The sequence below is a fragment of the Neofelis nebulosa genome, chromosome 8, assembly GCF_028018385.1.
Source record: "Neofelis nebulosa isolate mNeoNeb1 chromosome 8, mNeoNeb1.pri, whole genome shotgun sequence".
NCBI lineage: Eukaryota > Metazoa > Chordata > Mammalia > Carnivora > Felidae > Neofelis > Neofelis nebulosa.
In genome coordinates this window covers 75,137,364-75,165,283 of record NC_080789.1, presented here as the reverse complement: position 1 = coordinate 75,165,283, position 27,920 = coordinate 75,137,364, and the positions used below count along the sequence as shown (strand labels likewise).

The 27,920-nt window shown below is 33.9% G+C and overlaps 1 protein-coding gene across 4 annotated transcripts in view; it reads left to right on the top strand.

Moving 5' to 3' along the window:
- Window positions 1-27,920, top strand: part of C8H12orf40 (chromosome 8 C12orf40 homolog) — a 257,398-nt gene that overhangs the window by 207,869 nt on the left and 21,609 nt on the right. For 3 of the 4 annotated variants that reach the window (XM_058743119.1, XM_058743120.1, XM_058743118.1), the window contains 5 exons: window positions 998-1,186; window positions 3,777-3,892; window positions 16,708-17,237; window positions 17,525-17,594; window positions 18,659-18,719. In XM_058743119.1, coding sequence (XP_058599102.1) covers window positions 998-1,186; window positions 3,777-3,892; window positions 16,708-17,237; window positions 17,525-17,594; window positions 18,659-18,719 — 966 coding nt within the window. Of the gene's footprint in view, window positions 1-997; window positions 1,187-3,776; window positions 3,893-16,707; window positions 17,238-17,524; window positions 17,595-18,658; window positions 18,720-19,147; window positions 19,266-27,920 lie in introns of all 4 variants that reach the window. The other variant, XR_009265780.1, reaches the window with a different exon arrangement.

Genomic DNA, 27,920 nt, shown 5'->3' with positions numbered 1-27,920 from the left:
CTTAAATTATTTTTAAAGTTTTTTTTTTTTAATTTTAATTTTATTTTTTATTTTTGAAGGAGAGAGAGAGACAGAGCATGAGAGGGGGAGGCGCAGAGAGAGAGAGGGAGACACAGAATCCGAAGCAGGCTCCAGGCTCCGAGCTGTCAGCACAGAGCCTGATGTGGGGCTTGAACTCACAAACCGTGAGATCATGACCTGAGCCAAAGTCGGACGCTTAACCAACTGAGCCACCCAGGCGCCCCTAAAGTTTTCAATATAAGAAAATTATACCTTAAGAATATTTTAACTGATTATGAGGAACCCTTTGGAGTTCTAGTAATGTGGATTAGTCCTCTGTGTATATAACAATTGATTCTCCTTGTTACTGATGAGCTACAAAGGATAATTCATTTGGGGATTCCTGATTTGGGTTAATATGATAAGCTGAGAAATTCCTCTCTTCTAGCATAGTGACTGGATTATTTTATATCAAATTATTTTCAATATTTCCACTGGTCTCAAGATTATTTTTTTCAACGTATTGCAAGTGATTTTTTAGTAAATAAAATTTTAATCAATTAGAAAATCTATAGATTGTGATTAAAGCTTGAAATTTTAAGGTTTAATGCTACATTATTATCTTTCTTTGCTTTGAATTGCCAAAATTAAACTACATCAGAGAATGGCAGTGATACCAAAATCTTTTGGAAATCTTTTTACCTGAATTGTGGGTCAGTGAAACTCAAATTTCCTGTCATTTGGAGATGGCATGAAACTTGAGGGTGGATCAGTAGTAAGAAAGGCAGACGGAAAGGAGCTCTTAAGTACAATTTTAGTTGATAACCTATCATGTCTTAACCTCTCTCGTCTTAAGAAGTCTTGTTAATTACTGATGACTTACTTTTCCTTGGAACTTCTTCTGCAGTCCATGACCTTTTCCACTGCTATTTGACTTTCCTCTTTTCTAGTTTATATATTTTGGCAAATCGAATGGTTGTATCTTCTTTTCCTATAGTTGTCACAAGTAATGGACTCAGAAAGAATGTTTGAACCTCAGTTCAACAGAATAGAAAATTGCAGTTTTACTCCACCATCCTTCGCAGCAGAGTTATCTTCTAACAGAAACATTACAAAACAAAATTTCATTCCCAGAACAGCACCTAGTCCTCAGAAAGTTGCATATGAAAACAAGCAGGATGAGCAGGTACATTTGAATCACTAGACTTAGCATTTTATATTATTGTATTTTTATGAAATGCTCTTTTTTTTCTGTTCTGATGGATTTAAAAAATAATGGTTGTGAATTGCTATAGATATAGCCAATTTAGGATGTCAGTTAGGTATAATAATTCCTCTTTGGTCAAAATTTAATTGTCTGCACTGTAAAAGATTATGAATTCAAAAACTGGAATGTTCCTTAAAAATATTTGAAATCATCATCCTTTTATAAAATAATTGACAGTGAAATTGAAAATAGTTCAGTATGGGTATATAAGAGCTGATGATGGTAATCACAGTAAATGACTAGTTGGTGATGTCATGGTGGCCCAATTTGTATGATATGGAAAGGACCCTATGAAGAGCAGTACATAATCTCAGTGATGTCATGGTAATCCATTAAATTAGGAGTTGGGATGGCTTGATTCTTTTTTATGATTTGACAGGTGACAACTGGTTATGTGCACTTGAATTCAAACTATACAAATCTTTTTGTATAGATATAGATGTGTAGTGCTAAAATGTTCAGTCAGTAAATTCTCTAAAATTAAAAATCTAAAAACATCCAGAGTTTAAAATTCTGAAATATAAGTGCCATAGGCCATACAAGTAGTCATTTTATTAGATTATATAGAGAGTTTTAAAAAAATAAATAAAATTATGTATTATACTAATGTATAGTGGTAGTGGGGGGAAATGGTTATATAAACATGATGTCTTGTTAATGGCGATATTTAGTTTTGAATTTTTCCCATTTTTTTAGCATGCACTGGTTTTATGCCATATTTCTGTATTTGTCACTTATAAATGAATTTATAATTTATAAATTTGTAATTGCAATTTTATAAATTATAGTTATATATGGTAGGTTATATATAATATATAATGATATGATTCAGTTTTATTAAGATATTTATTAAAATATGTTTTCTGTTTTCCAGAGAAGAGAAAATGAAGTATTATATTCCAGTGATATGTTATCCTTACTAATATAAGGATCCATTAACTTTGGAATGATACAATAAAAACCATTTAGTTATTAGTTTGCATTTTATAAGACTAAAATGTGCATCTTGATAGATTATGGGATAGAGAATAAAACTCTCTGTAATCTCTACTTAAATAATCTTTGCTTTTAGGCTGCAGGTTAGTGATTATCTCCAGAGGGGTAAATAATAATATACTTAATACCCAGAAGAGAAAATTAAAGAGAGAGGCTAATGTTCTTGTCCAGGATGTAGTGTCACATTGTGAAGTATTAGAGAAGTCTTTAATTGCTTATTTGGAGTGGTTTCAAAAAAAAGTGAGAAGAATTAAAATGAAAATGTAAAACAAAAAAAAATGAGTTGAAAAAACAGGCTAGAAGAAAAAGTAGGCTTTGGCTTGCTGGTCTTTGAAAAAGTAGTATAGAGCCAACATATAGTATTCTCTTCTCTTTTGGTCTGTTTTTGTGTTTCTCACTTCATGAGATGACTTTGTCCCTGCATTTCTGTCACTGTTTCTTTGAAACTGAGATGTGAGATGTATTTCCAGACATTACTTCTAGCTCTCCCTGACTTTTGACTCCCCCTCTTTTTCTGAATATCTCTTTTGTTTTCCCTTGTTTCGTTTTGTTTTGTTTTTTACTGACTTTCTGTCATTGGTTGTCTTTGGACTTCTCATTTCTATGTTTCATGGCTAATAAATAAAATATGTTACAAATATAAATTATTATTACTGGATAGATTAGTGTTGGGCCACTGTAATGTCATACATTATATGGTACCATCCATATTAACACATGGATTACCTCATCTGGTTCCACAAGTTTTTCCATATGTTCCCCATTTTGGACTCAATGATACTGATATTCAGAAAGATTAAAGTAGCATTCTAAAATTACTCAGTAAATGGAAAAAACAGATAAGTACAGCTAGTTTTTTTTTCTTTTTTTTAGACAAATTATTTTCTGTCAGAGATAATTTGCTCAATTGTATATAACCATTCATCTATCTATGGACATTTGGGCTGTTTCCACACTTTGGCTATTATTGATAGTGCTGCTATAAACATGGGGGTGCATGTGTCCCTTTGAAACAGCACACCTGTATCCCTTGGATAAATACCTAGGAGTGCAATTGCTGGATCATAGGGTAGTTCTATTTTTAATTTTTTGAGGAACCTCCATACTGTTTCCAGAGTGGCTGCACCAGCTTGCATTCCCACCAACAATGCAAAAAGAGATCCTTTTTCTCCGCATCCTCGCCAACATCTGTTGTTGCCTGAGTTGTTAATGTTAGTCATTCTGACAGGTGTGTAAGGTGGTAAAAAATATATATATTTGTTAACCTCTGAGAAAATGGTACTCCTCATAGTATCAGTTCTGTTATTTTAACAATCATGTAAATACCGGTATTGCTTTTATTGCTAGCACATTATTTTGTTTTCAATAAGGACACAATTACTTTCTTTTAAACCAGAAAAGACTTTTTTTTATTTGCATATAGAGATCCACTTGAATGGTATTTTATGGTAAATAATTTAAATTGTGTATATGTACATTTACCATTTTGGCAGATTCTTCTTTCTTTTTTCAGCTCATTAAAGTTAATTATTCTAATAGTTTGGTTTCCAAATTAAATGAAAATCAAGATGCTCTCAGTCCATCATATAAAACAGCACAATTTGGGTCATTATTCGAAAGATTAAACAGGTAAGCAAAGATTTTTAATTTTTTAAGTAATCTCTACACAAAACATGGGGCTCAGACTTAACAACCCTGAGATCAAGAGTCACATTCTCTACCAACTGAGCCAGCCAGGCGTCCAGGAAAGCAGTCTTTGAAGGAAATAAAGAGGCTGCAGCATTCTTTGAGTATTAATTTGATTTTAATGGACACATTTTTTTAGAAATGTAGACAAACCTAAGTAATACTTCTAGAAAAAACACTGGAAGTTAAATAAGCATTTAATTAAAATAGTTTTAAGTAATTATTTTCTAATGTGCACAGTCTACCTTTCAGTTATTTAAAAAAGCTCTTTTGAGCCAACGTGTTTGCATTTGTTTTATAACATCCATAAATTGCTAGTTCTTTTTCTGTATCATAAACATATTTATTTTTCATATTTGTGGTAGTTGATCAGTGCCCCACTTTTATTTTCTAGCTATTTGTATATAAATACTGTCTCATTGTTTTAAAATCCATTAAACTTGTAAAACCAGTTTGAATCACTCTTGGTAATCGTGGTGAGAAACCTTGACTCTGTAATCCTATCCCAGTATTCCTCATTTTAGTAAATGACACTACTGTTCACTCACCTGCTTACACCAAAATTAAAGTTGTCCTTGATTGCTTCCTTTCCTTCAACTGCCAATATCTGTTACATCAACAAAGTATTGCCACTTCTGTACTTTAATAAACTTTAAAGTTAACTACTCACATTTCTACCTCAATAGGTTCCATCCCAGTCTAAGCCACTACTGAGTGTAGCCTGATAATTGTAATAGCCACATAACAGTTCTTTTTGTTTTCTCTGTCCTGAGATCCATTTATTATTATTATTTTTTTACAGTTCTATTGATGTATCATCAACGTGCAACAAACTGAATTTATCTAAAATGTGCACTTTGCTAAATTTTGACCTGTATCAAATATAATGAACATATTCATCATCATTGGTAGTTTGTTTGGGCATCTTTGTAATCTTCCTCTGGCCACTTCACATCCCTTACTCTCAGCCTAAGGCAACTGCTGATCTGCTTTCTATTAGTCTGTATTAATTAGTCTGTATTTTCTAAAATTTTATATAAGTGGCATCATATAGTACGTTGTCTTTTTGGTCTAGTTTCTTTCACTCAGCATTATTATTTTGAGATTCTTCTATGTTGTTTGTTGTGTGCATTGATATTCATTCCTTTTTATTGCAGAGTAGTATTCCATTGTATGGACACAGCACAATTTATTCATCTGTTGATGGACATTTGGGTTTTTTCCCCTCCAATTTTGGCTATTCCAAACAAAGCTGCTATGAAAGTTCATATAAAAGTCTTTGGACATACGCTTTCATTTCTCTTGGGTAAATATCTGCAAGTGGAATGGCTGGGTCATATGATAGGTGTATCTGTAACTTTTTTTAAGGAACCAACAGACTATTTTCCAGAGTGATTTGAATCATTTTACATTCCTGTCAGCAATGTATGAAAGTTCCAGTTGCAACACTTCCTTGACACAGTTGGTACAGTCAGTCTTCTAAGATTTAGTCAGTAGTAGTACAGCTTTCTCCCTCTATCTGAAAGCAGAGCATTCCTATGAAACCTTTCATAAATTGAAATGGTGTTGTAAAGCAAAGAAGCAATTACAATTAACTAATATGGAAAATTTTTGGAGCTTTCCCAGACCCCAAAAAATAATCTCCCTTAGGTTTTTCTAATACCTTAGGACACATCTTGTTAATGATGCACAAAATAAATTGGGATAAGGCACAGATGCGCACACAGTTCAAAGCTGCAGTAGCTTGATGCTGAGATGCTGAGTGTAGTTCTGGGGAAGGAGCCTGGCAGTGCCACTCTTGCTGCTCAGGGTACGGTGTGCATGCCGCGTCTCTGACAGCTTGCTGCAGAACAAACACTGACTGACAGCTGTTTTCACTTTTCACCTGTTTTTTTTGTAAAAGCAAAAATCCTTTTCAGATTTCCTTGGGTTAGTAAAAATAGGTACTAACGTAGATCCTTTCATAAAAGCGAAGTGGCATAATGTAAGCTTTTGAAAAGGCTGGATACATGTATCTCATTGTGGTTTTAATTTTACATTTCCCTAACAACTAATGATGTTCACAGCTTTTCATGTGCTTATTAGCTATTTGCATATCTTTGGTGAAATGCTTACCCTTTTTATTTCTGTAATTTTCTTTTTGAAGTAAAAAAAAAAAAGGTTTTGATTTTGATTGAAATCCAGTTTATTAATTTTTTCATTTATGAATCTTGCATATGGTGTCATAGCTAACAAATCTTTGCCTAAACCAGGGTCATGAAGGTTTTCTCCTGTCTTGTAGTTTTAAATCTCACATTTAAATCTGTGATCCATTTTGAGTTAATTTTTATATATGGTGTGAAGTGAGTTTAAAAATTCATCATTTGCATTTGTGGAAAGGAAAGAAAATCTTTTCCCCGCTGAATTGTTTTGGCACCTTTGTTGAAAGTCAGTTCACCGAAAAATGTAATTTATTTTTCCCTTGGAATCTCAATTCCATTCCATTGATCAATCATGTCTGCTTTTATATTAGTGCCATGCTGTCTTGATTACTATAGCTGTATTGTAAGTTTTGAAATTGGGAACTACATTAGTTCTTTAATTTGTTCTTCTTTTTCCAAAATGTTTTGGCTCCTAGGTCTTTGCATTTCCATCTAAGTTATAGGATCAGCCTGTCAGTTTCTACTTAAAAAAGAAAAAAAGAAAAAGAAAGAGCAAGAGAGAGAAAGCAAGCCCACTTGGAATTTGGGAATCAACTTGGGGAAAACTGTGATTTTAAAATTAGTGATTCTTCCAGTCCACAGCATGATTTGTTTTTCCTATTAGTTTCTTTTTTTTTTTTTGAATGCAGATTTCATTCATAGTAATATGAATGAAGCTTTCTTCATAGTAATCCTAAATTTGAACTGTTCCAGATGTCCATTAAGAATAGAATATTAAAGGGGTGCCTGGGTGGCTCAGTTGGTTAAGCATCCAACTTCAGCTTGGGTCATGATCTTTTGGTTCGTGGGTTCAAGTTCCACATCGGGCTCTGTGCTGACAGTTTGGAGCCTGGAGCCTGCTTCGGATTCTGTGTCTCCCTCTCCGCTCCTCCCCTGCTTATGCTCTCTGTCTCTCTCTGTTTCTCTGTCTCTGTCTCTCTCTCAAAAATAAACATTAAAAAAATATTATACGTACACGTGCAACTAGTGAAACATTGTGTGTCAACTCTACTTCAATACAAAGAATAGAGTATTATATAATCATATAATGGAATAATACACAGAAATGGAAAAGAATGGACTACTGATAACATGCAGTAGCAAGTAACAACATGGATGAAACTCCATACCAAAGAGGACCATTGTATAATTCCATGTATATGAAGCCCAAAGACAGCCTTGATTAATGTATGGTGACAGCAAACAGAATGGTGGTTACTGTTGGGAGTTATAAACTTGGAGGAGCATGAGAAAACCTTCCAGTGTGCTTGAAATGTTGTCTCTCCCCAGCCCCCACAGTTTTATTGAGATATAACTGACAAAAATAAATTCAAATAAGTCGTATGTTTAAGGTGTTCAACATGATTTGATATACATATATGTTGTGATATGATTACCACAGTCAAGGTAACTAGTATATTCATCACCTTATGTAGTTACCTTTGTGTGTGTGTGTGTGTGTGTGTGTGTGTGTGTGTGTGTGTGTTAAGTCTATGTAAGAGATGCTCTATTAACAGATTCCAAATATGTAATGTATTATTCTAGTCCCTATGTTGTACATTAGTGACAAATATAACTTACTTGTGTTTTAACTGGAAGTTTGTACCCTTTGACTAGTATCACCCCATTTCCACCCCCGCCCCCCACCCCCTTCCCCAGCCTCTGGCAGTTCTGCTCTTTGCTTCTTGGAATGTGACTTTTTAGATTCCACATATAAGTGAGGTCACATGGTATTTATATTTCTGTGTCTGGCTTATTTCACTTGGCGTAATGTCATTCATATTCATCCATATTGTCACAAATGTCAGGATTTCCTTATTTTTTTATGGCTGAACAATATTCCATTGTATTTAATCTTTAATTTCTCTTAGTGTAATGTATTGTGTTCAATAAAGCCTTGTGCTTCCTTGGCTAAATTTATTCCTAAGCATTTTATTCTTTTTATGCTTTTGTGAGTGGTATTATTTTCTTAGTTTCATTTTTGAATTGTTCTTTGCTTGTATATAGGAATACAATTAATTAAGATTGATCTTGTCTCCTGTGACCTTGTTGAACTCATTATTAGTTCTAGTGGTTTTGTAGATTCTTTAGGTTTTTCACTATTACTGGATTATGTTGTCTATAAATAGAGATATTTTTAATGGTTTTTCAGTCTGGATGCCTTTTACTTCTTTTTCCTGCTGACTGCAGTGACTAGAATCTCTAGTATAGTGTTGAATAGCAAACAAGCAAGGCAAGAGTGGGCATGCTTGTATTATTCCCAGTCTTAGAGAAAAGCATTTAGCCTTACACTATCATGATGTCAGTTGTAGGTTTTTAGTAGGTGCCCTCTATCAGGGTTAGGGAATTCCCTTCTATCCCTAGTTCTTTGAAAGTTTTTAGCATGGATTTTGTCAAATGTTCTTTCTGTGTCTCTTGAGATTATCTTGTAGTTTTTTTTCTTTTATTCTATTAATATGTTGTATATTACTTTATTTTCAAAAGTTAAACCACCTTAGGTTCCTGGGATAAAAGCTGCTTGATCTTGGTATATAATCCTCTTCATATCTTGTGGGATTTGGTTTGCTATTATTTTGTTGATAATTTTTACATCTCTGTTCGTGAAGAAACTGGTCTGATTTTTTTCTTGTGATGTCTTTGGCTTTGGTACTAAAGTTGATACTGACTTTACGGTAGAGTGAGTTGGAAAATGTGTCCTCTATTGAAGGAATTTGTGGAGGATTTATATTTTTTCCTTAAATGTTTTTGCACTTGCTTTACTTAATGGGATGACTTTTAACTACTATATATATTTTTTAATGTCTTTAGGCTTTCTAATTTCTTCTTGAGTCAATTGTGGCAATGTGTGTTTTTCTAAGAATTTATTCATTTCATCTAAGTTGTGTAATTTGTTAGCTGTGTGATAAAGTTGTTTATAGTATTTCCTTGAAAACCTTTTAATTTCCTTAAAGTTCGTAGTGGTGTCCCTTCTTTAATTCTAGATCTGTGTATTTCTTCTTTTTCTTTCTTGGTCAATATACCTAAAGATTTTATTGATATTTTTAAAGAACTAAGTTTTGCATTTCATTTGCTTTCTTTGTTATTTTTCTGTTTTCCATTCCATTGATTTCTGTCTTAATGCTCATAATTTCCTTTTTCTGCTCGTTTTGGGTTTAGTTTGTCCTTTGTGTGTGTGTGTGTGTATTTTGTAGATTCTTAAAGTGTAACTTTAACTTACTGATTTGATATTTTCTTCTGATTTAATATAAGTATTTAAAACTGTAAATTTCCCTCTAACCAATGCTTAGAGGTCAACCACTGATTGCTTGGAGGTTATGTTTAAACATATTGGGCTAATAAGGCTTTTTTTCTGTGTGCAAGAACTCACATTCAGTCAGGGATGAGTAGATACCTGATGCCCTCTCTTGAGTGTGTATACAGCTTTACACATGTATGCAGCCTTTCAGACTGCTGGGGTATTTGGGAGTTTTCTCGATCTCCCTGTGAAATATCTGGATGGTTTTTTGCTTGCTCCAAATATAGCAACCTCAGTAAGCTGTGGTGAAGGGCTTTCCTGAGGGCTTGCCACCAAGGTAATGATTATTTTTGGCAAATTCCCTGGGCATGGGGCTCCTCTGTCTTCATTCCTAGTCTGGTTACTCTCCAGATTCTGAAATGATTGTTTCTGCAAGTGTTATCTGTTTCTGTCATTGCTTTTGGGCGACAGGATTTGCCAGACTTTTCACTTACTCCAAGAGTCTGTCCCATATTGATTAATTTTTGAATGTTAAATAAGCTTTGTATTCAGGAGATAAACTCCACTTAGTTATAGCATGCTATCGTTGTTATGCATTCTTGTTTTTGATTTGCTAAAATTTTATTAGGAGTTTTTGCATTAATCTTTATGAGGGTTATTATTTTCTATATTTCTTTCCTTGTGATAACTTCGTCTGGTTTTGAAATCAGCCTAATGTTGATGTCGTAGGGTGACTTGGGATGTATTCCCTAATGTGTAATTTTCTGAAGGTTTATGTAGAATTGATATGATTTCTTCCTTAAATGTCTGATAGAGTTCATCAATGAAGCCAATTGGTATGGAGTCTTTTTTTGTGGGAAGGTTTTTTTAAAAACTATAATTTCCATATTTTACTAAATACAAGGCTAGTCTGAATATTTTTTCTTTGAGTGAAATTTGGTAGTTTGTCATACAAGGATTATATCTATGTTTTATCTATGTTGTAGAATTTATTGACTGAAAATTAATAATAATCTCTTTTTATGTATTTAAAATTTTTAACATTTGTAGTGATGTCTTTTCTCTCCTTGCTAATACAGATAAGTTATGTCTTTCCCTTCTTTTTCCTGTTTTAAATTGAAGTATAATTGGCCTGTAACATTATAGTAGTTTAAGGTACAGTGTAATTAAATATTTGTATACATTGTACAATAATCACAATAAGTATAGTTACCATCTGTCAGGATACAAAGTTACAAAATTCTTATGTGAGAATTTCTAAGATTTAACTCTTAGCAAATTTCAAGTACGCAATACAATATTATTGACTATAGTCACCATGCTATAGTCACCATTACATTCCCATGACTTACTTATTTTATAATTGGACTTTTTACCTCTTGACCAACTTGACCCATTTCACCCACTCCCCAACTTCCCTCCCCTCTGGCAACCACCAGTCTGTTCTTTGTATCCATTAGTTTTGTTTTGTTTCCTTGTTTGTTTGTTTTTTTTTTTCTTTATTTTTTAGGTACATAAGTAAAATTATGTTATTTTTCTTTATTTCTCTGGCTTATTTGATTTAGCATAATACCCTCAAGTTCCATGTATGTTGTTACTAATGACAAGATTTCATTCTTTTTTATAGCTAATAGTATTTCATTACATACATATATATATATATATATATATATATTCCCCATCTTATTTATCCATTCATCTATCATCGATGGACACTAGGTTGTTTCCATATCTTGGCTATTCTAAATAATACTGCAGTGAACATTGGAATGCATATATCTTTTTGCTCCCCCCACCCCCAGATTATTCTTATTTAGAGATGTTTACCTAAGGTGAAAGCTGAGGTCATTCATCAGAGATCATTTTTCTTATCCAGTAAAGGTGTTTTAGTGCTGTAAATTGTCCACTAACTGGTCCTTTTGCTGTATTCTCCAAATTTTGATACGTTTTGTTTTGATTTTCATTCAGTTAAATATCTTCCTAATTTTTCTTTTGATTTCTTTTTCAATCTATGAGTTAGTTAGAAATTTGTTGTTTGATTCCTAGACATCCTAAGGCATTCCTGTTATCTTTCTTAATTAGTTCCGTTGTGGACAGGAAACATCCTTTGTATGACTTGAATCCTTTCACATTTGTTGAGACTTGTGTTATGGTCAAGAATGTGGTTTACATTTTTTGTGATTATTGATATGGTAGGGTTTCAATAGGTTCTCTTATTATTTTTTATTTGTCCCATATCTGTTTATTTTTCCTCTTTTTCTACCTTTTTTAAATTTGAGTGGGTTTTTTTAATGGCTTAATTTATTTTTTTTCTTGGCTTATTAGTTATGTCTGTTTTGTTTTTCAGTGGTTGCTTTAGTTTATAGTATATATTTTAACTTATCACAGAGTATCTTAAAATTTTACCACTTCAAGTATACTATAATAACATAGTATGCTTCCATTTCTCTATTCTGGCCTTTGTGTAGTTATATTCATATATTTTACTTATATACATGTTACGGATACAGTAATATATTATTGCTTATCTGTAAAAAGAGCTAAAAAATGAGAAAACATGTTTTTTATATTTAAGTACAAATTTACTGTTTTTGATGGTCTTCATTATTTTGTGTAGATCTAGATTTCCATCTGGTGACATTTTCCTTCTAAAGACTTCCTTTAGGGGCGCCTGGGTGGCTTGGTCGGGTGAGCGTCCGACTTCGGCTCAGGTCAGGATCTCACGGTCCGTGGATTCAAGCCCCACATCGGGCTCTGTGCTGACAGCTCAGAGCCTGGAGCCTGTTTCAGATTCTGTGTCTCCCTCTCTCTGTGACCCTTCCCCATTCATGCTCTGTCTCTCTCTGTCTCAAAAATAAATAAACGTTAAAAAAAAAAATTAAAAAAAAGACTTCCTTTAATATTTCTTCTAGAAGGGTCTGCTAGTGATTAATTCTTTAATCTTTTGTGTATTTGTCTCTCTTTTATTCTTTTTGAAAGATGTATTTTGACTTGCACTTTTGCAACAAGAAATGTGCTGTCATTTTTAATATCTGTATATGCAGTATACAATTTTTCTGTTTTTAAGATTTTTCCATCATGTATTCTCTACCATCAACTTTCTACTATGGATTTTATCCATTGCTTAGGATGTTCATTTTCTTACCATTTCTTGTTTTTGGGCTGTGTTGAGCTTCTTAAATCTGTGAACTTAGCATTTTTATCAAATTTGAAAACAGTTTAGCCATTAACTTTTAAAATATTTTTTTTCTGATTTCTTTCTGGTCTTTGGGACACAAATTTCATGTAAGTTAGCCCACTTAAAGTTGTGTCATAGTTTGCTAATGTTTTGTTTTTATATTTTCAATATTTTTTCCTTTCACCTTACATAGATTATATTGCTTTATCTTCAAACTCACTAATTGTATATTCTTTGATGTCTCATCTTCTCAAATCTGTTCAGTATAGTTTTCATCTCTATAGACGTTTGATTTAATTTTTCTTTATATCTTCCATGAATTTCTTTCAACATGCCTAGTCTTTCCTCTTTCTTCTTGAAAATAGGGAATATAGTCATAATAACTTATTTTAATGTCCTTGTCTACAAATTCTATCATTTGTGTCATTTCTTGGTCTATTTCTAATGGATTTTTCTTCTCATTATGGGTTGTAACTTTTGGTTTCTTTCTATTCCTGGTAATTTTGTTTGAATTATGTACATTATGAATTTCATCCTTCTGGTGTCTGGAAATTTTTGTTATCTGTATAAATTATTGTAAGCTTTGTTCTTGATACAGTTCAGCTACTTGAAAATAGTATGATCTTATTGAGGCTTATCTTAAAAACTATTTTTTTTAATGTTTATTTATTTTGAGAGAGCAAGAGCGCACAAGCAAGTAGGGGAGGGGCAGAGAGAGAGGGAGAGAGAATCCCAAGCAGGCTGTGTTGTCAGTTCAGAGTCTGACACAGGTCTCAATCTCATGAATTGTGAGATCATGATCTGAGACCAAATTAAGAGTCAGGCACTTAACCCACTGAGCCACTTAGGTGCCCCGAGGCTTGCTTTAACTTTTTAAGTGGGACCAGATATGCCTTTAGTCTATGGTTAATTTTGCCCCCTGCTGAGGTACACTTCTGAGTACTCTGATTCCTTTTGAATTATGAGGTTTTCCACTCTGGCTGATGGAAATACATTTTCCATCTATGTGTGAGTTCCTGGACTTGTTTCATCTTCTCCTTTTAAATGTTTTATTCCCCTTCCACACCCCAGCCTTGGGTATTACTTCCTATGCATGTGCTGATCAGTACTCAGCTGGAGATTTGAGAACTCTCTGTAGATCTCCAAAGTTCTTTCTTTGAAGCACTTTACTTCATGATACTTTGCCCTGTGAACTCTATTCTCTGTATGCTTTCTGAACGTCTAGCTCTGTTTTTTCAACAAAGGGAATCTGTGAGCTCTGACTGGGTTGTCTATTTTTATTTTGTGGCTTTTTTTTTCTTGAGAGAGAGAGGGTGCAAGTGAGTGAGGCACAGAGGGAGAGAGAGAGAGAGAAGTGGGGCTCACCGGAGCTTGTGTTTTACCTCAAGAGGGGCTCATGCTCACCCAATGTGGGACTTGAACTCACAAACTGTGAGATCCTGACCTGAGCCAAAGTCAGATGCTTAACAACTGAGCCACCCAGTCACCCCTGTTTTGTGGCTTTTATACTCTTTAGGCAGTAAGCTAGGAGCAATCCTAGGGTTCACCTCATTTGCTGCGTTTTCTCTCTCTCTCTCTCTCTCTCTAAGATCATTATCCTGTTCTACCTGATGGTTGATGTCTGAAAACTTTTGTGTCCTATATTTTGTCCAATTTTTTAAATTGTGTCAATTAAAAGGGGAAATCTAGTTCCTCTTACTTGATACTGGCTAGTTGGAAGTTTTGAAATTTATATTCACTAACAATGAAACTCATATTTTTCAAGGCAAAATGCAAGTCAGTTTTACTTTTGTATGTAGAACCTTTCAGCGTTTCTTATTGCTCTCTTAACAAATAAAGCTCTATCCATATGATCCAGTAATTCTACCACTGGGTACTTAACCCAAGGAAAATTAAAACACTAATGCAAAAAGATATATGCGGCCCTATGTTTCTTGCAGCATTATTTACAATAGTAAATTATGGAATCAACCCAAGTGTCCATCCATAGATGACTGGATAAAGAAGATGTATGTATATATCCATAATGGAATGTTACCCGCCATAAAAAGAAGGAAATCTTGCCATTTGCAGCAACATGAGTGGATTTAGATAGTATAATGCTGAGTGAAACAGGTCAATCAGAGAAGGACAAAACCATATGATTTCACTCATATGGGATTTAAGAAACAAATAAAAAAAGGGGCAAGAAACCAGACACTTAAATTTAGAGAACAAATTGGTGGTTACCAGAGAAGGATGGGTGGGGAGGATGAGTGAAATAGGTGAAGATTAAGAGTACATTTACTGTGATAAGCACTGAGTATGCGTAGAATTACTGAATCATAATTTACACCTGAAACTAATATAACACTGTATGTTAATTATACTTGAATAAAAAAGTGAAGTTTTGTATACTCTGGGTTCTTTTAAAACCTTATATCATAGGTGTTCTTTCACTGATTCTATTCAAGCTTTATTCCTTTCTTTTTGTTCCTTAAGTGTGCTGCCAGTCTTACATCTATGCTTATTCTATTCCCTTGATGATGCTTACTCCTTTCTTCACATGTCTGGCCATTCTGTTTCTTTCTCTTATTTATCACTTCCTTACTAGGGACTTTCCTGACCAAACTATCTGATGCAGGACTTCTAACACAAGTTATTCCATCATGTGATCTTGTAGCATCTATATAACTGTCGTAATTATCTTTTTTATTTATTTCTTTTACCCTTTGTACTTATTGATGGTTAAGTATTTAATTATTTTAAGAATTTTCCTTTTTTCCCCAAAGTTTTTTTTATTTGTTTATTTATGTGTTTGTTTAGAGTGAGCACGAGCAGGGGATGGGGTAGAGAGAGGGAGAGAGAGAATCCCAAGCTGGCTTTGTGCTGTCAGTGCAGAGCCCAACATGGGGCTTGATCTTACAAACTGTGAGATGGTGACCTGAGCCAAAATCAAGAGTCGGACACTTGGCTGACTGACTCACCCTGGTGCCCTAATGGTTATGTATTTATAATTTTCCTGAACTAGAATATAAGCTGTGTTGTCTCCTTCTACATAGTAGGAATACATTAAATGTGTTTAATACACATAAATAAGCCTTCCTTTACTTTTTTTTTTATTTAGAGTAATAAAATTTCTCTGGTGTTAAGATGTATATTACTGCATAGTATAGGTTATGTCTGTTGGTATAACATAATAGTATCATTCTGTCCAAAACATGAATGAGACCTATATTGAGAAACAGTGTAGGATCGTTATCTGTGAACATACATGGGTAAAACATCTCTCACTGCTTAAAAGTAAACTTAACTCTTTTATCTCTCTGCCCACAACATATGGCATAGTGTCTGGAAACACAGCAGACATACATGCTCGTTAAGTATTTAATAAATAACTTAAAAAATGGAAATCAGAGTTTTGGTGGTCTATATATCTTTTCTGAATTTCTTTGTTACCTCCAATCTTTGGAACAACTCAATCCCAGGTAAATTTGTTGATAGTCAATGGCAACAAAATCCAGAATATCTTGATTTCTAATTGTGTTCTATGATAGTTTTGATCTGATACAAATTGGACATGTTAGAATTATGATTTCCTCATTAGAAGGAACTTAAAAGTTATCTAGTCTTACCTTTTCATCTATCTTATATCTTAGATTACTTATATACGCACTTGTATATATGTTTTTCTGCCTTGAGAACTTTAGAATTGTTAGGTTGAAAAAAAAAAAGCTGTTCTAATATTCCCATGATTATTTGATTTTATGTTTTAACACAGGATAACTTTTCTCTGTACAGTCTTTAAATATCTTTCCCTGGTTAAATGAAGCAGCAGCTACACACAGTGTCTAGGTTATTCACTAGATCTTGTTACAGAAAACAAACTATATATAGGTTGGGCATATTTTGTTTTATTAATATAATAGTAAATTGAACCCATACTAATTTTTCATGATGAAATACTGAACTAAGTGTAGATTAATTTTATACTTACTAAAGCACTAGAAGAATACATTAGACAAATTTCCACCCAAAGCAATATTTTTTTAATTAAAAAAAAATTAAAACATAGTCTAGGTAATTATTAGTAGCTACTTGATATGTTCTCTAAGAATTTAAGTGCTTCAAAATGAAAATGCCCTATTTTTTTTTCTTTCTAAATATGTTTTTATGTATCCCAAAGTCCAAGAAATAGGAATTTCCTTACTGGAAGACCTGTTAGAGTTATGGGTGAAGATTGTGGAAGCATGAATGAGCAAAGACAAACAGACTTTATTACTGAAAAACAATCAATACAACCTATTTGGAGAGAAAATAGAAGAGAGGTTTCAAATTTTCTTGAAGACATGAACCAGCCAACAGCCAGCCTTATATCAGAGAATTGTAACTCTTTTATTAGTGAAAATGTGATCAATTTATTAAACGCAGATCAACAGAGGATAAAGAAAACCTTTGACAAGTGTGGTTATGACAGTATGGGAGATAATTGCGCAAACACAAGTTCCGATAAAAATCATTCAGCTGGTCAATGCATTAGAAGTATTTTTACAGATCCAGAGTTGACTTTTAGTTGTTCGACTTTTAATGAAACACATTATCCAGAGAGGTGTCAGCCAAACAAGAAGTATCAGAAAGAGTACAACAATAATGAAAGAAATACTTTTACTATATCTTTTAAGAAGGATTGTTGTATAGCCAGCTCTGAAAATAAAGGTGAGTGTCATACACGAAAAACATAATTTATTGGGGTTTTTTTGTTTTCAGTTTTAGGTGTGTGTGTGTGTGTGTGCGCGCGTGCATGCGTGCCCTCGTGTGTGTGTGTGTGTGTGTGTGTGTGTGTGTGTGTGTGTTTAGGAAGCCTTATGAAATTAAAAATAGCATTGTATTACATGACTTTTTGTATCAGTAATTCCCCTCTGTATGGGTCATAAGCTTTAAATTAAAAAACAGAGATGGTCTATGTTAAGGTTTTGGTTCAGTGCATGTTTTTATTTTTAAAGGAAAATTTGAAAGTGATTGCCAAGAGAAGACACCACAGAATGAAATCCAGAAACATCCGGTGAATTATATGTAAGTTTTTAGGTAAATCCAGGGAATACAAATCAGGATCTAGTATAATGCATGTTGAAGGTTTGACCTGATGCAAAATGAGGTAGGCGAATAGCTGTCTGAGAGTGGGTAGACCAGCCTCAAGGAAAGCTTACCACTTACCAGAATCTTGGTAATACCACCCCACTTGAGAGTATGGTGCTCATATTTGCAGTGCAAAAATATCTGGAATGATAGTATTAATTAGATTTGGGAAAACTGACTTATGTTTATATAAGAAACTTATATACCCACCATAGTGTCAGTTTATTAATTTATAGTAAGAAATAGAAGAGTCACATGTATAGCAATGCTTCCTTGCATGGTGAGCATATTTTCCAACTTTTGGCAGTTCTTTATGGGAAGATTGCTTGGTTAGTATAAAATCAGAACAAGAGAGTGATAGAATTCAAATATCAATAGCATAAGCAAGCATATTAACAGTTTATGGGACTGTTATTATAGGTAATTAAACAAAAGTTCTAGTTTCAGAAGAGCCCAAACTTTTTTTGTAGTGATTATGATGTAGTCAGATTTTGGTCATTGAAAATCATGAACTAGCATATATTTTTATTCTGAAAGTATTTCTTACGGAAACATTTAAAATGTATTTATAAAAAGAGTACATAAATGCTATTTTTATGGGATTGACACAACAAATTAATTAAAATGTAGATTCACAACTTAATAAAATCAACAAAGTAGCTACTTTGTTGACAGATACTCAAATTTTCAGAAACGTGTGAATAAAAAACATTGTAGGCCTTGAATTTTTGAATGTACTTTATGAAAGTGATTTAGAACATGGTCCTCAAATCTGGCTAAAGGTCCACATAACTTGAAGGGGCGATTTTTTTGAATTAAAAATGCCAAGTTTGATCCACATATAATAAATAAGCTCTTTAGGCTGGAGCTTATGAATCTGTTTTTTGAAAAGCTTCCCTTGTAATTCTGATCTGAAACCAACATTGGGAACAATAATTTAGAACAAGGGTTTTCAGTAGGATTAAAGCACGCTTTAAAAGCATCTTATTTATGATCCTTAGGGGTAATATCTCTTTGGAAGGATTGCATTCTAATCCATCATGGGACTTGGGATTTGGTGAGGTAAAGTACATCTTACATTATTTTTCCAATTAAGTCAGTTGTATTATGTGATAATAAAATAATACTGGTTGGCAGTTTACTTTGGTTTAAAGTTTGATTTAAAGTTAGTTTTTATCAAAAAATTTCTTTTTAGGTTAATACTTTTTCTTTGTTTTATTTTTTTTCACTTTGGGGAAATTATAGCTTAGATTTAGACGTAAAATTACCACCTTTTTAAAAAGTGTAACATGCTTTAAGATAAACCAATCTAGATACTTAAAAAATTCTTCTTATAAGTCCTATAAAATTTTTTCCAAGATGAAAACATCAGGTTTCAGTATCCTATGGTCAGCATAGTTATATGTTTAAGAATACTGGAAGATCTATAAGCACTGGTTATGTAAGTTATAACCACTGCTAGTAATAAGGGTGTGTGATTGTTTCAACAGTCCAGGCTTTGTGCTAGGAGCTTTATGTACTTTACTTCTAATCTTCAAGAGCCCGATCCTGTAAGGTCTTCAATGCAAAAGAGACTCAAGTTCAGAGAGATTAAAGAAATTGTTCAAGGTAACACACTCAAACCAGGATTCAGACCCTTACCTGACTCTGTATTTTCACATATACTAATTGTTTTCTCTTTTTCTCTTTGATGAATATGCATTGAATACATAATATGTATTCATATAATAGAATTTATTGAGGGTCTCCTATATGCTAGACACTGTTGCAACAGTGGTGAAAAAAAGTTTTTGTTTTCTGAAGCTTACATTCTTTTATGCACCAGACACTAAAAGGTACAGAGAGGAAAGGGCATGGAACCTATCTTAGGGAAGCTATAGTAGCTAGCCTGAAACAGAAAAAAACAACCTAGTACATTTAGATATATTGCTCCAATTACAAAGATTTGTAGAAACTTAGTAAAAGACACTTCTAAGTTTTTTAAAGGAGTTTTATGGTTTCAGTTCTCACATTTAGATCTTTAATCCATTTTGAATTCACTTTTATCTATGGTATACATAAAGTGGCCCAGTTTTCTTCTTTGGCATGTAGCTATCTGGTTTATTGGAAAGACTTTCCCCCATTGTTACTCTTTCTTCCTTTATTGTACATTAATTGACCATATAGATGTGGGTTTATTTCTGGGCTCTCTATCTTATTCCATTGATCTATGTGTCTGTTTTTGTGCCAGTACCATACTGTTTTGAGTCCTGTAGCTTTGTAGTATATCTTGAAATCTGGGATTGTGATACCTTCAGCTTTGTTCTTCTTGACCTTAGCAACATATTTCTGGTTTTGTTTCCTTAGGCAAGGGAAACAAAAGCAAAAATGAACCAAAATACACCCAAATAAAAGGCTTTTGTACAGCAAAAGAAACTACTGACAAAACAAGAATGCAACCTTCTTAATGGGAGAAGATAGTTGTAAATGGTATATCCAATAAGGGGTTATTATCCAAAATATATAAAGAACTCATACGGCTTAACACCAGGAAAGTAAACAATCTGATTTAAAAATGAGCAGAAGACCTAAACAGACATTTCTCCAGAGTAGACAGATACCTAACAAACACATGAAAAGATGCTCAATATCATTAATCATTAGGGAAATGCAAAACAGAACCACAATGAGATGTGATTTCACACCAGTCAGAATGGCCAGTATCAAAAAGATAAGAAATAACAAGTGTTGGCGAGGATGTGGAGAAAAGGAAACCCCTCTTGCAGTGTTGGTAGGAATGTAAATTGGTGAAGCTGCTTTGTAAAACTGTATGGAAGTTCCTTAAACAATTAAAAATAAAAACTCTATACAGTCCTAAATACTGGGTTATTTATCCAAAGAAACCAAAAACACTAATTTGAAAAGATATATGCGCCCCATTGTTTATTGTAGCCAAGATTTGGAAACAACCCAAATGTCCATCAGTAGATGAATGAATAAGAAATTGTGGTACGTGTGTGTGTGTGTGTGTGTGTGTGTAGGGACACACACACACACACACACACACACACACACAGTGGAATATTACTCAGCCACAAAAAAGAATGAGATCTTGCCATCTGTGACATGAATGGACCTACAGAGTATTATTATGCTAAGTGAAATAAATCAGAGAAAGACATACCATATTATTTTACTTACATGTGGAATAAAAAAAATGAACAAAAAACCTGGACTTTTAAATATAGGGAACAAACTGGTATTTGCCAGTGGGGAGGCTAATGAGGGATCGGCGAAATAGGTGAAGAGGATTAAGGGGTAAAACCTTCCACTTAAAATAAGTCACAGAAATGAAAAGTACAGTATAGGGAATGTAGTCAATCATATTGTAATAATGTATGATGATAGTTGGTAACTACACTTATGGTGAACATTGAGTAATATATAGGATTGTCAAATCAGTGTGTTATACACCTACAACTAATATAATCTTTTATGTCAGTTATACTTCAATAATAAAAAATAAAGATGACAGTTCTAAGTTTCATGGTCAGTCAGAGGAAGATGTGATAGAGGAGAACATTTTTGATTTGGGTGTAAGTTTACCAAATGGACAAACTGCCTTTATCCTATGAAGAAGGAACAATTTAGATAGAAACTAAGAGGTGAGGGAATATAGGTTGTTTTAGAAACTGTAAGTAAGGGGGTGCCTGGGTGGCTCAGTCAGTTAAGCATCTGACTTTGGCCCAGGTCATGATATCACAGTCTGTGAGTTCCAGCCCCATGTCGGGCTCTGTGCTGACAGTTCAGAGCCTGGAGCCTGCTTTGGATTCTGTGTCTCTTTCTCTGCCCCTCCCCCACTCACGCTGTGTCTCTGTCTCTCAAAAAATGAATAAACGTTAAAAAAAAATAAAAAAGAAACTGTAAGTAAGTTGTTTCATTCTACTTACTGTTATTGCTTCTACTGTAGCATAAATTATAAGGTGGAGGAATGGCAGGAGATAACGCTGGGCATTATAAAGGGCCAGGTCATAAAAGACTTTGTAGGACGTATAACAATTTAATTCCCTATCATCAAACAGCCACTAAAAATTTTTTAGCAGAGGAATATACAAACATCAGAGTATTAAAAAGTTGAAGAGTGGCAGTGAGGATGGAAACAAGAGCTATCACAAAGATTTAGAAGGTCTAGTTTTGATAGAGCTTGGTGATTAGTTAAGTGAAAAGGGAAAAACTGAAGTCCTGTATTTATGATTTGGGTAAAGGTTGATGGGATGATGCCACCAAGACTGAAAACATGGGAGATGGTTGCAGAAAAGGTTAACTCTCCATCAAATTTTATGTGCCCTTTTTTACAGAATAGAGCTGTTACTGTGAAAGGGCTACCCGGTCAAGGAACACATTTTCTTTAATTTTTTTTTAATGTTTGTTTATTTTTTAGAGAGAGCATGAACAAGGGAGAGGCAGAGAGAGAGGGGAGACAGAATCTGAAGCAGGCTCCAGGCTCTGAGCTGTCAGTACAGAGCCTGACATGGGGCTCGAACCCACAAACTGTGAGATCATGACATGAGCCAAAGTCAGATGCTTAGCCAGCTGAGCCACCCAGAAGCCCCAAGGAGCACATTTTCTAATCTTCCATTCAACTAAATTTGGCCATGTGGCGAGATCTCAAAACAGAATGTTATCAGCAGTGATGTGCATCATTTTCATGCACTGTAAAAGGAGGGGATTCTTTCTCCATGTTACCCCTCATGTGATAGCTACATGGTAGTGAAGCCCTAAGGGATGTTTGCAGCCACAAGATGGGAGGGACTGAGTTTCTAAATCACTAGTTGGAAGAAAATTGCTGACCTGAAAAACTCATTTTAGATTATTAAGTAAGAATGAAATAATTGTGGGGCACCTGGGTGTCTCAGTCAGATGAGTATCCGGCTTTGGCTCAGGTCATGATCCCACAGTTAGTGGGTTCGAGCCCTGCGCTGGGCTCTGTGCTGACAGCTCAGAGCCTGGAACCTGCTTCAGGTTTTGTGTCTCTCTCTCTCTGCCTCTCTCTCTCTATTTCTCTCTCAAAATAAATAAACATTAAAAAAAGAATAATATATATTCGCTCAAAGAAGGAATTATCAGCAGGTTAAAATACTTATAAAAAACAAAAAACCTCTTTTTGACTATATCTATGACAGGTTAAATGTGGCTAGAGAAAGTTGGAAAAGAAAATAAGCCCATTAGGGTAGAGCCTGCAGGGAATCAAGTACTATAAGGAGGTCTTTGGATAGACTAGACATGGGGCTTATAATTTGTGACTCATGGACAGGGCTAAAGGTGTAGTGAAACTTTGGCTAAAATCTTAAATTCTACAAGAGCGACCAAGGCAGGAGTCAGCACAGGAAAGGAAGAAGGAAGGAGTAGGCGCAGAAGAAAGGCAGGGCTGTGCCTTCCCACTGGCTGGGTAAAATCAAAACAGTTAGTTCCTACTGAGGCAGAATTAAGACAGAGAAGCAAACAAAAATCCATCTTGGATGGCAGATTGTAGGGAATGGAGAAGAAGTGGTGTTCCCAAGATCCTTTTGTTGGATGTGGAAGGGAATAGGAGAGAACAGGGTCTTGGAGGAGTATAAAAATAATTTTTAAATTAAGATTTAATTACATATAATGATTTGTTAGTTTCAGGTATACATCATGATTTGATGTATAAAATGTGAAATGATCACCAAAATAAGTCTAGTTAACATCCATTACCATACCACAGTAAAAATTTTGTTTTTTCTGGGGCACCAGGGTGGTTCAGTTGGTTAAACTTCTGGCTTCCGCTCAGGTCATGATCTCACAGTTCATGAGTCCAAGCCCCGCATCAGGGTCTGCACTAACAGTGCAGTGCCTGTTTCAGATTCTCTGTCTCTGTCTCTCTCTCTCTCTCTCTCTCTCTCTCTCTCTGCCCCTCCAGCCCTCTCTCCAAAATAAATAAACATTTTTAAAAAAATTGTTTTTTCTTATGAGAACTTTTAAGATGTCTTAGCAACTTTTAAATGTACTATATAGTTTTACTAATTATAATCACCAGGTTGTACATTACATCCCCAGGGCTTATTTATTTTATAAGTGGAAATTGTATCTTTTGACAGCCTTCATCCATCCTTTTTTTCCATACCCAGTCCCACCTCTGAAACCACCAGTCTGTTCTCTGAATCTATACTTTGTTTTGTTTAAGTAGGCTCCATGCTCAGTGTGGAGACCAACATGGGGCTTGAACTCATAACCCTGAGATCAAGACCTGAGCTGAGATCAAGAGTCAGATACGTAACCAAAGAGCAGCCCTAGGCCCCTCTCTTTGAGTTTGTATTTTAATTTTTTTTTCACATTGCACGTTATAAGTGAGACCATATGGTATTAGTTTTTCTCTAACTTATTTCATTCTTCATGATACACTCAAGTTCCATCCCTGTTGCAAATGGCAGGATTTTCTTCTTTAATATGGCTGAATAATACTCCTTTGCAGATGTATACCACATCTTCTTTATCCATTCAAACATCTTTGGACACTTAGTTCATTTGCATGTCTTAGCTATGGTAAATAATGGCAATGAGCAAGGGAGTGAGGACAATCACTTTGAGTTAGTGTTTACATTTCCTTTAGAAAAAATACTAGAAGTGGATTTGCTGGATCCCATGGTAGTTCTGTTTTTCTTTTTTGAGGATGCTCTATACTGTCTGACATAGCAGCTGACTAATCTACATTCCCACCAACAGTACACAAGGCTTCCTTTTCTCCACATCCTTGCCAATACTTCTTAGTTCTTGTTTTTTTGGTATTAGCCATTTTAACAAGTGTGAGGTGCTGTCTCATTGTGGTTTTGATTTGCGTTTTCTTGATGATTCATGGTATTGAGCACCCTTTTCATGTACCTGTTGGCCATCTGTAGGTCATCTTTGGAAAAAAGTCTGTTCAGTTCCTCTGCCTATTGTTTAATTAGATTGGTTTTTTTTTTTTTTTTTTTTTTGAGATTTAGGAGTTATTTACATATTTTGGATATTAACCCCTTATTAGATAAATGGTTTACAAATATTTTCTTCCATTCTGTAGATTGCCTTTTCATTTTGTTTTTGGTTTCCTTTGCTGTGCAGAAGTTTTTTTTAGTTTGATGTAGCCTCACTTGTTTAGTTTTGCTTTAATTATCTCTGTTTTTGGTGTCAAATCCAAAAAATCATTGCCAAGATCAATGTCAAGGAACTTATCTCCTAGGTTTTCTTCTAGCAGCTTTATGGTTTCAGGCCTTATGTTCAAGTCTTTATTCCATTTTGAGTTAATTTTTGTGTATGGTGTAATATAGGAGTCCATTTTCATTCTTTTGCATTTAGCTATCCAGTTTTCCAGCACCATTTATTGAAGAGACTGTCCTTTCCCTACAGTACATTCTTGGCTCCTTTGTTGTAAATTAGTTGGCCATTATATATGTATTTACTTCTCTGATTTCTCTTATGTTCTCTGGGTCTATGCCTATTTTATGCCAGTACCATACTGTGTTGATTACCATAGCTTTTTAATAGTGTTTGAAATTAGGAAGTGTGATGCTTCTAGCTTTGTTCTTTTCCTCAAGCTTTGGTTATTTAGGGTCTTTTGTGGTTCCATACATCTTTTAGAATTATTTGTTCTACTTCTATGAAAAGTACCTTGGAATTTTGGTAGAGATTGCATTGGATCTGCTTTGGGTAGTATGGGCATTTTAACAAGATAAATTCTTACAATCGTGAACATGGATTATCTTTGTGTCTTTTCTTTCTTTTTTTCAGTGTGTCTTCTGTTCACCAATGTCTTACAGTTTTCTGTGTACAGATCTTTCACCTCTGTGATTAAATATATTTTTAGGTATGTTATCCTTTTTGATGCAGTTGTAAATGGGATCGTTTCTTTAATTTCTCATTCTGATAGTTCACTATTAGTGTAGAGAAATGAAGTTGATTTTATATGTTATGTATCCTGCAACTTTACTAAATTTATTATTTCTAACAGTTTCTTGGTGGAATGTTTAGTGTGTTCTATATATAGTATCCTTTTATCTGCAAACGAAGATAATTTTAATTGTTCTTTTCTGTTTTGTATGCATTTTATTTATTTTTCTTGCCTGATTGCTCTAACTAGGACTTTTAGTGTTATGTTGAATAAAAGTGGTGAGTGTAGACATCCTTGTGTTGTTCCTGATCATGGAGGAAAAACTTAAGCACTGTTGAGTAGGATGTTAGCTACAGGTTTAACATATATGGCTTTTATTCTGTTGAGGTGTGTTCCTTCTATACTCATTTGTTGCGAGTTTTAATCATGAATGAGTGTCAAATATTGACAAATACTTTTTCTGCATCTTTTGAAATGATCATATGATTTTTATACTTCAGTGTTGAACCATCTTTACATTCCTGGAATGAATCTCACTTGATCATTGTGTATAATCCTTTTAATGTATTGTTAAATTCAGTTTGCTAATATTTTTCAGGATTTTTAAATATATGTTGCATTAGGGATAGTGTGCTGTAATTTCTTTACTTGTGTTCTTTTCTGTTTTTGGTATCAGGTAATACTCATACATTGAGTTTGGAAGTGTTCCTTTCTCTATTTTTTTTTTTTTTTGAAGATTTTTAAGAAGGATTTATAGTAATTTTTTAAAAGTTTGTTAGTTTGATAGAATTTACCAGTGAAGCCCTTAGTCGTGGACTTTTGCTTATTGGGAAGTTTTTGATTACTGATTCATTCTCTTTACTAGTAACTGGTGCTATTCATATTTTCGATTTCTTAATGAATCAATTTTGGTAGGTTGCATGTTTTAGGAATTTTATTAATTTCTTCTGGGTCATTCAGTTTGTTGATTTATCATTGTTTGTAGTAGTCTCTTATGATCTTTTGTGTTTCTCTGTTATCAATTATAACATCTCTTTAATTTCTGATTTTGAGTCCTTTCTCTTTTCTCCCCTGTTGAGTCTGGCTGAACAGTTCATCGTTTGTTTTTTGTTTTTTTTTATCTTTTCAAACAACCAACTCTCAGTTTCATTAATCTTTTGTATTGTCTTTTTAGTTTCTAATTCATTTATTTCTACTCTGATCTTTGTTATTTACTTTCTTCTACTAACTGTAGGTTCAGTTTGTTAGTTCCCTGAGATATAAAGTTAGGTTGTTGAGATCTTTCTTGTTTCTTAAGGTAGGTGTTTATCACCACAAACTTCCCACTTAGATCTGTTTTTGCTGCATCCCAAAAGTTTTGGTATTTTGTATTTCCATTTTTATTTGTGTCAAGATATTTAAAATTTTTTAAATTATTTTTTCATCCATTGGTTGTTTAGGAGCATGTTGTCTAATCTCCATGTATTTGTCAATTTCCCAGTTTCCTCCTTGTAAATTTTCATATCATTACGGTTTCAAAACATGGTTGATGTGGTTTCAATCTTAGTAAACTTAATAAGACTTGTTGTGTGGCCTAATATACAGTCTGTCATGGAAAATATTTAGTATGTGCTTGGAAATAATGTGTGCACTATTGTTTTTGGATGAAATGCTTTGTATATGTCTGTTTAGTACATCTGATATAAAGTGTCATTTAAGGCCAGTGTCTCCTTATTGATTTTCTGTCTGGAGGATGTGTCAGTTGATGAACATGGGGTATTAAAGTCCCCTACAATTATATATTTAGCTACTCCTATGTTGGGTACATACATATTTTCAAAAGTTGTATTTTCTTCTTGGATTCACCCTGTTTCATTATACTATGACCCTCTTTGCCTCTTACAATAGTCTTGTTTTAAAGTCTATTTTGTCTGATATATGTGTATCTATTCCAGTTTTCTTTTGGTTTCCATTTTCATGAAATGTCTTTTTTCCATCATTTCACTTTCAGTATGTGTGTGTGTCCTTATGTGTGAAATGAGTCTCTCAAAGGCAGCATATACATGGGTCTTTTTTTTTTTTTTAATCCACTTGGTCACTCTGTCTCTTTTGATTGGAGAAATTTAGTCCATTTATATTTGTCATTATTGATAGACATGGGTTTATTGCCATTTTACTCATGTTTTGGTTGGTTTATAATTCCTTTGTTTCTTCTCTTGCTCTGTTCCTTTGTAATTTAGTGATTTTTCTGTTGTGTTATGCTTAGTTTCTTTTCTTTTCATGTCTTGTTTATTTACTATAGGCTTTTGCGTTGTGGTTACCATGAGGGTTATATAAAACAACTTCTGATAATGGTCCATTTTAAGCTGATAAAAACTTAAGTTCAAATGCATTTTTAAGCTCTACAGTTTTACTAA